Source organism: Salvelinus sp. IW2-2015, linkage group LG1, assembly GCF_002910315.2.
Source record: "Salvelinus sp. IW2-2015 linkage group LG1, ASM291031v2, whole genome shotgun sequence".
Lineage (NCBI taxonomy): Eukaryota > Metazoa > Chordata > Actinopteri > Salmoniformes > Salmonidae > Salvelinus > Salvelinus sp. IW2-2015.
This window is the reverse complement of record NC_036838.1, coordinates 26,943,311-26,956,349: the sequence shown is the minus strand read 5'-3', so window position 1 is coordinate 26,956,349 and position 13,039 is coordinate 26,943,311. Positions and strand designations below refer to the sequence as shown.

The 13,039-nt window shown below is 39.2% G+C and overlaps 1 protein-coding gene across 3 annotated transcripts in view; it reads left to right on the top strand.

The window, feature by feature from the left end:
* The first annotated feature begins 376 nt into the window (after positions 1–376).
* LOC111963820 (receptor-type tyrosine-protein phosphatase gamma-like) overlaps positions 377–13,039 on the top strand; it is a 276,403-nt gene continuing 263,740 nt past the window's right edge. For all 3 annotated transcript variants that reach the window (XM_070443523.1, XM_023987365.2, XM_070443527.1), the window contains exon 1: positions 377–974. In XM_070443523.1, the coding sequence (XP_070299624.1) occupies positions 890–974 (85 nt within the window). In that variant the 5' untranslated portion in view covers positions 377–889. The remainder of the gene's footprint in view (positions 975–13,039) is intronic.

The window sequence follows — 13,039 nt, the reverse complement described above, 5'->3', positions numbered from 1 at the left end:
CGTACTGTGTTCAGATTCTAGCCTAAAGCCAAAGATGTCCATATACAACGTTTAAAAAAAAAATCTTCTTCAAATTATTGACAACCCCATGTCCGTTATGGATATGTAGCATAGACAACAAGCAATTTATGGACAGAATCGAAATTATCCAAAACAGGCATATGATTGTTAAAGTAGATTTATGTAATTACCCACTCAACTGACAGAGCCTGTTTTATGTTGTAGTGAAATATAAAAAGTTGACACAATGTGTTGGTGCTGCTGTAGMCTTTTTAGAGCGCTACAGCTTTCGTTCGGCGCTAGGATCCAGCGTCCTGAGCTCAGATTTTACCTCCCGCCCCATGCAGCTCGCTCTATTCTAAACCGTCCGCCAGAACACTCACATGCATGCCGCTACTTCCTGGATGGAAGAATGGAACCAAAGACAGTTCTCAGTACGTTTAGAAAGTCTGTGATGGAACGCTTCCAGCACTGCCTTTGCAACATTCTCTCTACATTCATAAGTGGCGCCGCGGGTCAGCGCTGAATGGACGAACATAATCAGTAGCCTATTCTTCGACCATTTTTTCCTCAAGTTGGCGAAATTGAGTCGGGCTCATTGACTTTCACCTATAGGATTCACTTTGGGAATGTAGAAAGGAAGCTTGGATGCATGTAGCCGAATGTGACAAAACTATTTTTCTGCGGTTCACAGACATAGATATTTCTTGAAACAGATGCTTAATTGGCTTCAAGTGAATTGCCATCAAACTACACTCCATCTGACACTGCAGTTGGGTTTGCGTCCTATGTGCTAACGTCTGTTTTCTACAATCAAGTTTATGTAATTTTGTAGACCTCAAACTTTGTCACCCGTTGCCTTCTTGTTGCTCTCGATGAGTATTTTGACATGCGGAGAATACTGGAACCGAGTCACTGGTGGACCTTACCCATAATTTTTTCAGCCTTGGCCGTGTTTACCGACTGTCATCCTGGTAAGTCGTTGCATTGTTTGCAATATTGTAAACTATTTGTTCACTGCAGTGTGTGTCGTGCGTATATAGGCAACAATGTTCATCTATATTTGTATTAAAATCAAGACCAGGGAAATCAAATTTCCAATTTTGCCCTGATCACGAAAATATAACAGGACGAGAAGACTTGCTGCTGCTAGCTACTGCCGCATGGAAGATGAGATATTCATCCTACATACATAAGTATTTCCTCACGAAACACAGACAAAAAATACCATGATTTTGGGGGGTTTTCATGAAATGTAATCCATAGTATAGTCATTTGCAGCAAGGAGTGCTGTCATGTATTTGACATTTGTATCTAATTGCATAATTGAGAAATCATTTATCAAAATTGCCATATTTTTTACATTTTGGATAATTATGTCATAAATGAATTGTGTATTAATTATGTATTACAGCCTGATTAATCAGACTACTACAGATTAAACATTATGGAGTCTAAATAGTTGGGTAAAAAATACTTTCCTGTGGATATTTTGTCTCAAATGACGAACAGATGAACCACACAGACAACAACCAACCAGTAGAGTAAGTTTAAATGTAATTTATTCAACATTTTGTCTTGAAAGGAACATTTACACGATTTTGCAGGGATTACTTTCAGGCTGTATATACTAATGAATTGTGACTCCATCTGTAGGTGCTACAAAGCAAACATTGGTGTCATATGAAGCTTTACCTCTTGCTCTGTAATATGAGTAGTAWTTTGATTTCAATTTAAAAAAAAAAATACTTTCATGGAAATCTATCTTAGATTTGGCAATAAAAAAAATATAAATATTGTTAAACATAATATATTCTACGGCAGGGTTCCCCAACTGGTGGCATTCTGCCCGCAAGTGGTTTGATTTGGCACCCCAAGATTTAGCTTTTTTAAATTTCATTGTTGGATGTAAGACTGTAAAAGCACCAGGAAATCAGCTCTTTGTGATTTTAATTTAAGAATCTGTTGCCAAGTATTCCTATGCCTAATAGAGAGACACGTGATCGTATACAAATGTAAGCAAGGTTTAAAATGATTACGTTTTAGTCAAACATTATATCTGTTTGGGTTTCTTGCGGTCAATTTGCAGTCTACAAATTATATGTTCCGGCCCCCCGACCATCCGCTCAAGAAATAATCAGCCCACAGCTGAATCTAGTTGATGATCCCTGCTGTACGGGCATATCAAAGTCCCAGAGTAGGATCTCTGCTACTTTCAGAGTTATGATCCAATTTGTAAGCATTACCATCATAGCGAATGTGAAAATGGATTTTAAATGGTCTTCCAGCTGCTGGTGATTGGTAGAATGTTCAATGAGACAAGTAAATGGAGGGCTGTGATTGGTTACATTGCCTACAATGCAAATTACTATAAAATGGGCCCTAAATTTAAAACTAGCGGAGATCCCATTCTGGAACTTTCATATGTCCATAGAGTATATTATGTTCAACAATATATTGAAAAGTTTGCCAAATCAACAATGGTATATTTTCAATATTAATGTTTAATATTTTTCAATATTCATAAATAAAACTGTAATAAAAAAAAACTACTCATTGCAGAGCAAGTTGTAAAGCTTCATATGACAATACATTTTATTTGTAGCATCTACAGATGAAACATTATGCAGTCTTAAGGAGGCCTGGGTAATGCCAAAATGACATAAATATGCCAACTTTGATGAATTATTTCTTAATTATGCTTTTAGATTCAAATGTCAGATATATATCATCAACCATCCTTCCTGCAAAGGAKTATTCTATGGATTACATTTCGTGAAAACACCCGAAATCATAGTCAWTTTTTTGATGAATCACTCATAATGTGACTTTGCTAAAATTGGCCGAAAATTCAACATGGGATGAAATGAAAAGATTGACATTAGTTTCAATGTAGAAGAATGAGTGATTCATGTGGTCGTAGCCACCCATGGGAAATATTAGGTTATGAAACGGTTTCAGTAAAGGAACTGATGCTTGGCGCATGTAGCCTACAGAAGGTGTGACAGGGTGGCGGTGTCTGTCCGGTGCTTTGGCAGGTCTGATGCACAGACTTGCAGTGATGTAACAGCAGGACTGGATCCACAGAGAGGAGGAGGGATCACGTCTCCTAAATTCCCGCGGTCACTGCGCGTAGCCGTCCAGAGCCAAGATTTGAATGGATCATCAGAGCCTAGCGCTTTGATAGGCTAGGCTATAATTCTGAGTGCAAAACACAAAATAATGGCATGTTTGAGTGCATATAGCCTTTAAAGAACTAGCCTACCTCATTGTTTTTTAAACATCACGTTTTGGACTCGACGTGTCAATGTATGGCTCATACATGCATAATAAACGATCTACACAGTCCTCTCTCAGTCCTCTCTCTCACACATATTGATGTGTTCGAGAAATGCATACTGAAGCAAAATATCGGCCTACTTTTCTGTTGTGTTGACCATCAAAATCAAGTAATTCCATGTGTCCACCTTTTGTCCATATAAATGTTCTCACAGGTATTCTATGATATGGGGTAATAATCCAACACTGCAGTTGATTGCCAGAGATCATCATTCATTGCATAGGCAAATGCTATATATAATCAATACACAACTTTCAAGGTAGTAGGACATTTGATGCAAACGTATAACTAACTTTTCCATTGTATAAAATTATATTATCACATTAGCTTGCTCGTTTGCCATAGTAGWCTGAGACCATGCATGCAACTAKGGGAAGTCGGGAACTGACCTGCAACAACCAATTGTGATGGACAATGTTGATTGGCAGGCGGAATACTGTCCATTGAGGTTGCAAAGTTAAAGTGGGAGGCAGGATTAGGTCTGCCCAGTATTGTCCAATAAGGTCCACACCATATAAACACCAGAGTTCTTTTTTACTCTTTTTGTGCACACGCCACAGAGCCTCAAGCACAATGACGTGATGGCTTTGTGCACAATTATGAGGGACCTGTTTTTGCTTGTGAATGCTACTTTCAAAACTATTGTCTGAAATGATACAAAACGTATGAAAAATCTCAAAGGAGAAGTTAGCTTTTTTTTTTTTTACAACCAAATCTCTTTTTTGGATGTAAATGACATGTTATAGAAGGGTACATTTTTTTWATTTATAGCAATTTCACTTGTTTTTGAGAAACTTAACCCCAACCAGCGAATCACTTCCTCATCCTTTTTGTGCAGTACGTGGGCTCTGAAAAGACATGAACAAATGCTCTAAAACACCCAAATACGTCCTCGAGCTGTTTCCCCCCCATCACTGTGTTCATGCTTCTAAAATGGACGGAAAGGTATCGCTCAAGTAGCAACAAAATGTAATATATCGTTGTGGATAAAGTTCGGAATGACACAATTTCATGTGTACAACATCTAAAGACCTGCGTCACTATCCTGAGAGTTTTTCCGTTTATAAAAGGACGTATTTGGGTGTTTTTTTTTTAAAGCATTTCTTCATGTTTTTTCAGACCCCCTGTACTGCACAACGAGGATGAGGAAATGATTCGCTGGTTGTGTTAAGTTTCTCAAAAACAATTGACATACTTAAAAAAAAAATGTTGTCAAAAAGCAACATTCTCCTGTACACAACCGCTTCATGGAGCAATTCAAGGGGATGCACACATGACATTACATTGTTGCAACTTGTGGTTTCTAGATTAGACAGTGTCTCATTCTGATGACCTTGATGGAAAGTTACATACTCCCATTGTGAACTGTAAATGAAACATGCAWGTCGGCTTATTAGCTACATTGTTATAATATTGCAATAATGTTATTAATGCATTATTGACCTGTTCTCTGCACAGCTGAACTCTGAGTTCAACTCAGCTCCTCTTTGCTGTCCTCCGTAGCAGTCACATTGAGATTCAATAGTCAATCCTGTAATAGTTTTCCGTTGTGATTGTAGCGTGGGTCCTAGAGGAGCTATTCCTCAGACCGAGAGATTAGAGATACATACGGTAAAGAGAGAAATCTAACAATGGAAACGCATGGGGGAAWGATCCAGGATCTCCTCATTGCCCCCCAGACAAATGTTCCTACATTTTTAGGCTATTGTTTATGTGTGTATTTCATACTATGTTGAGTTAAATTAAATTGGAGTATAGTTATTGTTTGGAGGTCAACCCCATTACATGTTCATGACATCGTCACCAATCAACTGCATTACAGTTAAAAAACGACTTTGWATACCACCACCTATTTCTGTATGCTAGCTATGCTGCCAGCTTGTACCAATGGCAGTTAGCGTTTAGCAGTCACTTCTAAACCAGAAAAGGGACAACTTCTAAATGTTATGCAGCAAAAACAGCCAAATATTTTCAAAATTGGTCCAGTTACAATAAATAAATCATGACGGATTTGACGAATATCCACTTTGTTAGATCAGATTTGTTGAATGTGGGCTAATCTGGCATGCTTCTTCCAGCTCCCACAGTCTGCGTACCATTGATCTCTTCACCGCATCTATAAAGTGTTGGTCCCATGTTTCATGAGCTGAAATAAAAGATCCCAGAAATGCTCCATGTGCACAAAAAGCTTATTTCTCTCAAATTTTGTGCACTAATTTGTTTACACCCTGTTAGTGAGCATGTCTCATTTGCCAAAATAATCCATCCACCTGACAGGTGTGGCATATCGAGAAGCTGATTAAATAGCATGATCATTACACAGGTGCACCAAGTTGAGGACACAATTAATGGCCACTCAAATGTGCAGTTTTGTCACACAATACAATGCCACAGATGTCTCAAGTTTTGAGGGAGCGTGCAATTGGCATGCTGAATGCAGGAATGTCCAACAGAGCTGTTGCCAGAGAATTGAATGTTAATTTCTCTACCATAAGCCGCCTCGTGTCATTCTAGATCATTTGTCAGTAAGTCCAACCGGCCTCACAACCGCAGACCACGTGTAACCATGCCAGCCCAGAACCTCCACATCCGGCTTCTTCACCTACGGGATGGTCTGAGACCAGCCACCCGGACAGCTGATGAAACTGAGGAGTATTTCTGTCTGTAATAAAGCCTTTTTGTGGGGAAAAAAACATAATATTTTGATTACCCAAACTTGAGTTAACGTAATCTGATTTACTTTCATTATTTTGTTGTTGTTGTATTACRTTCCCATTAAGAGGGATTAGAAGACAAAACTGATCCATTACACGTATCATCATAGTGGCCTCTGACTTGTGGTCAGATTCACTCAGGTGGACCAAATTTGAACTTTTTTCAATGCTGAATTGAATGTCATTGAGAAGAAAACAAATATTTTGCGCAAACATCCTTTCTGAAATCCATCCAAGAAGTAATCATCTAGTTTTTCATAAGTATCTGTAATCTGATTACAATATTTTTGCTGGTAATGTGACTGATTTGGTATTTATTTTAATATTTTTTATGTAATCAATTACTCCCCAACCCTGGTCAAGATGATCACCTTATCCCCCTGGTCACATCTGGTTTGCACCGCATCCCATCACCTGTCCAATCAGCACCCAAGCTACAGAGATAAGGAAGAAAAACAGGATTATTCTGGTACTGTCTGGGATACATTCACATCAAATACAGTATTCATAAAGGGGATCAGGACTCCTATTCTGAGACACAAGTCCATATAATCTTCTTCATGATGATCTAAAAGGCTAAACTGATCCTAGATCATCCAGCACTCGTACTCTAGTACAGTTTATAGAGGTCCAGAGGGGTATACTACAAAGGAGGATCAATGACTAACCAGAAATAACTATTCATTTTCTGGGTCATTAAGAAAGCTTAACTTAGATATGTTTTTTATTTGTTGAGTATATAAGACCATACCCATTCCAAGCTTATCTTTCAAAAAGAATATGAAGTTATTTAAGAATATTTAGGCAAGTTAGCTGGCTAACTCATTGATCCTGCTTTGTAGTATACCCCTCAGACCTCCAGTGACAGGGAGAGAGTAGAGGCATACTGTAGCCAGGAAAACATACTCTGTGTTCCATCCACTCTTTTCCTGTAGCTTTATTAGAACTGTGATGAATGCCCAGGCAATAAGGCACTGTCACTAAAGGACGAATACCGCTGCACTCAAGGACTCAACCATATCAATAACTGTCCTCCATCCCTCCATCCCCTCCTCCATCCCGCCATCCTTCTCTTAAACAATCTCTCCCTGACATGAGCTGTCAAGTCAGCTGTACTTATGGCTGAGGAGTCAGTAGCTGGTCTGGGCTGGGGAGAGGGGAGTATGGAGAGTTCATTCTCTGGCAGGGGTTTACCTAATATACGTCCTTCCCTTTCTCGGTCTCCTCATGTTATCTATTGACTGATCCTTGAATTTTCTTTTTACATGTGCTTTTGTTGCCGTCATTGAATCACTCTAGATGTCCCTTGGAATTTTGAAATACACAGTGCCCATATCATTTGTGTCCTGTTATTGTGGGTGTATACCAAAATGTGTAATGTTCATGTGTTAATTTCCAATGTGTGTCAGCTGTATTTTACAGGATGTGTTGTTGTGATGGAATGCTATGGGGAGATCTCACACAGCACTTCAAACCGACTCCGAAAGAGGCACATTCTTGTCAGTGATGATGTTTTCCCTTCTTCTGCTACTGTATTGCCTTCCTCTGCAAAATCCGTTTTCTCTTGCTCTATCAACAATATTCTAACTCAGTAACCCTTCTATTGATGTGGGTTTGAAAGGTATGATCTTTCTCACTATATTATTATTACTATTTATTATTATTATTATTATTATTATTACTATTTATTATTATAGCAATGCTGAAGCCAAACTACAGTGTTTCGTCCCATGTTTAAACAAGGCAGTGCTCATGTCTATGGGCCTTCACTAGTTGTTTTGCTTTCCCTCACGTCAAACAATGGAGTGATTGAAGGATTTGGAGGATTTAGTATTCACGGTAATCCAAACTCCTCTCTGGATGGATGAGAAAGCAAAAAGTAAGGTTTTCAAAATACTGAAACACATACAAATCAAGGGGCCAGTCATGTACAGTGCACACAAGCACTGTCTTATTAAATGCATTTCTGAATTGAAAAAGGCACATGTTATATTTGGCTTTTGTCAGGTAGGTTACCACTGTTTTGCCCCTGTTCATTTGATCTACCCCATTTTGTCCTGGGATGCAAAAGTCCCTTGATGTTGGCTGTGTTTAGAAGCTTCCAAATTATTTTGATATCGCCCAGCCCTGCTGAGAGAGTTTAGCATAGTGAAGTGCCTTTCTGATAATGTAACCCTCAACACTGAATCCGTTTCCCACTCATTGTTTTAAAGGAGACTAGAACAAAATGGAGTCTTGTTGGGTTTTCCAATGGTCCGTGTTATCCGGGATCCTTGATGTCCCTACCCCATCGAAGGTTAAATTGAATATGGTTGGGGTTAGGGTTTATGGTAGGGACGTCCCAAGGAGACCGGATAGCGCTTACCGTTTTCCGATGACATGATTGTCCTTTGTTTTGGAATTCTGTTTGTGTTCCATTGCTATATTTTTACATTAGAGTTTCTTATTTTAATCGCATGAGAAAGTGATATTTGAGGAGATTTGGAAATTCAATAAGTGTTCTTTATAATGTATAGTATACATCAAATAACCTGGTATTGCGTGTCCGTGTCTTGGCTGTGTGTAAGACATGGTGAAGTGTTTGCGTGTATGTGCACGGCTGCGTGTCTGCGCGTGCTCTCCGTCCCATCAGTGTGTGTGTGTGTGTGTGTGTGTGTGTGTGTGTGTGTGTGTGTGTGTGTGTGTGTGTGTGTGTGTTTCTGTGTTTCTCCTTAAATGGTTGTGTTCTCCATCCTATTAGTTGCTGACAGGGAAACGGTTGAACCTGTATATACAAAGTGTTTTGATGTGAAGTGTCAGTCTGACAGACTTAGATTGACTGCAAAAAACCTCTAATGTGCACACGCACACACACACACACACACACACACACACACACACACACACACACACACACACACACACACACACACACCACACACACACCAGTAAAGGATCTACGGGATCGGTGTCCCTATACCGGGACGGTTGTTGCTAACGTGCGCTAACGTGACTAGAATGACGTTGTAAGTAACAGCAAATGTTCCAGGACATAGACATGTCTTATATGGGCAGAAAGGTACATTATTGTTAATCTACATGCACTWTCCAATTTACAGTAGCTATTACAGTGAGAAAATACCATGCTATTGTTTGAGGAGAATGCACAACAACAAACTTATCACGGTAACTGGTTTGATACACCTCTGAAGGTAAATAATGTACTTACATTCAGTAATCTTGTTCTGATTTGTCATCCTGAGGGTCCCAGAGAAAAAATGTTACATAGTTTTGTGTGATAAAATCTATTTTTATATTCAAATGTAGGAACTGGGTTCTACAGTTTGAACCCTTTTGAAACACATGTTTTTTTGTTTGCATTATCTTTTACCAGATCTAATGTGTTATATTCTCCTACATTAATTTCACATTTCCACAAACTTCAGTTTCCTTTCAAATGGTATCAAGAATATGCATATTCTTGCTTCGGGTCCTGAGCTAAAGGCAGTTAGATTTAGGTGAAAAAAAAGGGTCCTTTATTAAAATTAAGAAGCTCTTGTATACAGCCTGCAGACATTGTTTGTGTAATGCATGAATGTGTATTTCATTCTTTTGAGTGGCTGCTTCCCTCATGCCTAATGACGCCTGAGCTCCATAGTGATTGAGTGGCTGCCAAAATCAGAAAGGGATCGTTCTTCCTCCCATCCCATCTCTGTCTCTCTCTCTCCTATCCCTGACCTGCATATTGAGAGGTAGTTAATCATTTAATTGAAAGCCAAGGGGATCAATAAGACTGAGGTATCAAAAGTAATTGGACACATTGATCAAAATACAAATTTTTCTATTGGRGATCGGTTGGTTATTTTCTCATGTTACATTTTATTGGGGACATGTTGGATACTGTACTTTGAATAGCGTGCTTGACATTACGGCCTATCGTAAAACGCCTAATGGGTAGAGATGCTGAAAGAGAATTGACCATACTTTATCAGTGGCAAGCGAGAGATGAGATGCACACAAGCTCTGTCTTTGGAACTAGATTGACTAGTTAGCATAAATCACCACAATCAAATTTCTATTAAATTGATTTATAAAGCCCTTTTTACATCAGCAGATGTCACAATTGCTTATACAGAAACCCAGCCTAAAACCCCAAAGAGCAAGCAATGCAGATGTAGAAGCACAGTGGCTGGGAAAAACTCCCTCTAGACTAGCTATGAAGTTTAGTGACACCTGGGCTCACCTTGTGGAAAGCATATTTTTTCAGGATTTTCACAGTCCTCGTAGGAACACCCCCAAATAGTTTGGCTTGGCTTGCCTTGGTCAACCCAACTTGTATTTGAAGCCAGATGAGAACCCCTGAACTGGACAAGTAAAAAACTCTGCCTACTATGATTGTTTGATTTGAATTAAAATAAATATTGCCAAAGCAACAGCAGACTTAAAATTCCTCAAAGTGTCTGTAGGCTGCTCATTAATTTGTTAAATTTGACTACAGCAGCGGACATGTATTAGGCCTAACCCCTGAACACATGGATGAATTAAAGATTCTGATCAACATGAGGTTATTCGCTATGACAGTCACCCCACACAGTTACCTGAGGGGATATACAGTGTCTTTCACACAATGATGCAAGAAGGGAGTTGGAATGGAGTGTAAAAAGATCTTGCTGGAAGCTACGAGCATCGAGTACACAGTTCAGTAGCTAAGTGCATTCCTCCCCAACACAAGTCATATATTATGATCAACATGAGGTTATTAGTTATGGTACTCATTACACACAGTCACCTGAGGGGATATACTTTGCACTGATGCAAGTTGGAATGAAGTGGAGATCTGTGGAATTATCTCATTGGAAGCTAAGAACATCGAGTACACATCGAGCACAAGTGCCATCGTCATCAACACAAGTCATGAGTGTAAACATCTTATCCTGAGAACCCGAGATGTGCTTGTCTCTGACTGTAAAAACACACTAGTAAGGGCACGTAAAGGAATAGACTATACGTAACATAGTAAATAGTATGCTATGTTGCTTTTGGTATGGTTATATAAGACTGAAGGTTACTTAAGGCAAATGAGGTAAGGTGGRTGGTCATATAACACGAACTACTAGCAACCCAATGGTCGTGTGTTCGAATCTCAACACGGACAACTAGCAACTACTTACCATTACTTACAGTTGAAGTCGGAAGTTTACATACACTTAGGTTGGAGTCATTAAAACTTGTCTTTCAACCAGTCCACAAATTTCTTGTTAACAAACTATAGTTTTGGCAAGTCGGTTAGGACATCTTCTGTGTGCATGACACAAGTCATTTTTCCAACAATTGTTTACAAACATATTATTTCACTTATAATTCACTGTATCACAATTCCAGTGGGTCAGAAGTTTACATACACTAAGTTGACTGTGCCTTTAAACAGCTTGGAAAATTCCAGAAAATTATGTCATGGCTTTAAAAGTTTCTGATAGGCTAATTGACATCATTTGATTCAGTTGGAGGTGTACCTGTGGATGTATTTCAAGGCCTACCTTCAAACTCAGTGCCTCTTTGCTTGACATCATGGACATCAGCCAAGCCAAGACAAGTCTGGTTCATTCCTGGGAGCAATTTCCAAATGCCTGAAGGTACCACGTTCATCTGTACAAACAATAGTACGCAAGTATAAACACCATGGGACCACGCAGCCATCATACTGCTCAGTAAGGAGACGTGTTCTGTCTCCTGGAGATTAACGTACTTTAGTGCGAAAAGTGAAAATCAATCCCAGAACAACAGTAAAGGACCTTGTGAAGATGCTGGAGGAAACAGGTACAAAAGTATCTATATCCACAGTAACGATCCTATATCGACATAACCTGAAAGGCCGCTCAGCAAGGAAGAAGCCACTGCTCCAAAACCGCCATAAAAAGCCAGACTACGGTTTGCAACTGCACATGGGGACAAAGATCGTACTTTGAAACAAAAATAGAACTGTTTGGCCATAATGACCATTGTTATGTTTGGAGGAAAAGGCGGAGACTTGCAAGCCGAAGAACACCATCCCAAACGTGAAGCACGGGGGTGGCAGCATCATGTTTTGTGGGGAGCTTTGCTGCATGAGGGACTGGTGCATTTCACAAAATAGATGGCATCATGAGGCAGGAAAACTATGTGGATATATTGAAGCAAATCTCAAGACATAAGTCAGGAAGTTAAAGCTTGGTCGCAAATGGGTCTTCCAAATGGACAATGACCCCAGGCAATACTTCCAAAGTTGTTGCAAAATGGCTTAAGGAAACAAAGTCAAGGTATTGGAGTAGCCATTACAAATCCCTGACCTCAAACCTATAGAAAATGTGTGGTCAGAACTGAAAAATCATTTTGCAAGCAAGGAGGCCTACAAACCTGACTCAGTTACACCAGCTCTGTCAGGAGGAATGGGCCAAAATTCACCCAACTTATTGTGTGAAGCTTGTGGAAGGCTACCCAAAACGTTTGACCCAAGTTGTTAAACAATTTAAAGGCAGTGCTACAAAATACTTATTGAGTGTATGTACATTTCTGACCCACTGGGAATGTGATGAAAGAAATAAAAGCTCTGACATTTCACATTCTTAAAATAAAGTGGTGATCCTAATTGACCTAAGACAGGGAATTTTTACTAGGAATAAATGTKAGGAATTGTGAAAAACTGAGMTTAAATGTATTTGGCTAAGGTGTATGTAAACTTCCGACTTCAACTGTATATACTTTGCATCTCCTAACCTTAACGTTAATCCCAGGGTTGAAAGTAGATWTAATTTCTTCCTGGTACAGGACCTCATATGACTATGTGTACATGCTCTTGAGTTAAGGCTTTCAAAAAATGTTATGGGCCTAATCACAGAACTACTCTGAACAAAAATATAAACGTAACATGCAACAATATTAAAAGATTTGACTTAGTTACGGTTCATAAGGAAATCAGTCAATTTAAATAAATTCATTAGGCCCTAATCTATGGACTTCACATAACTGG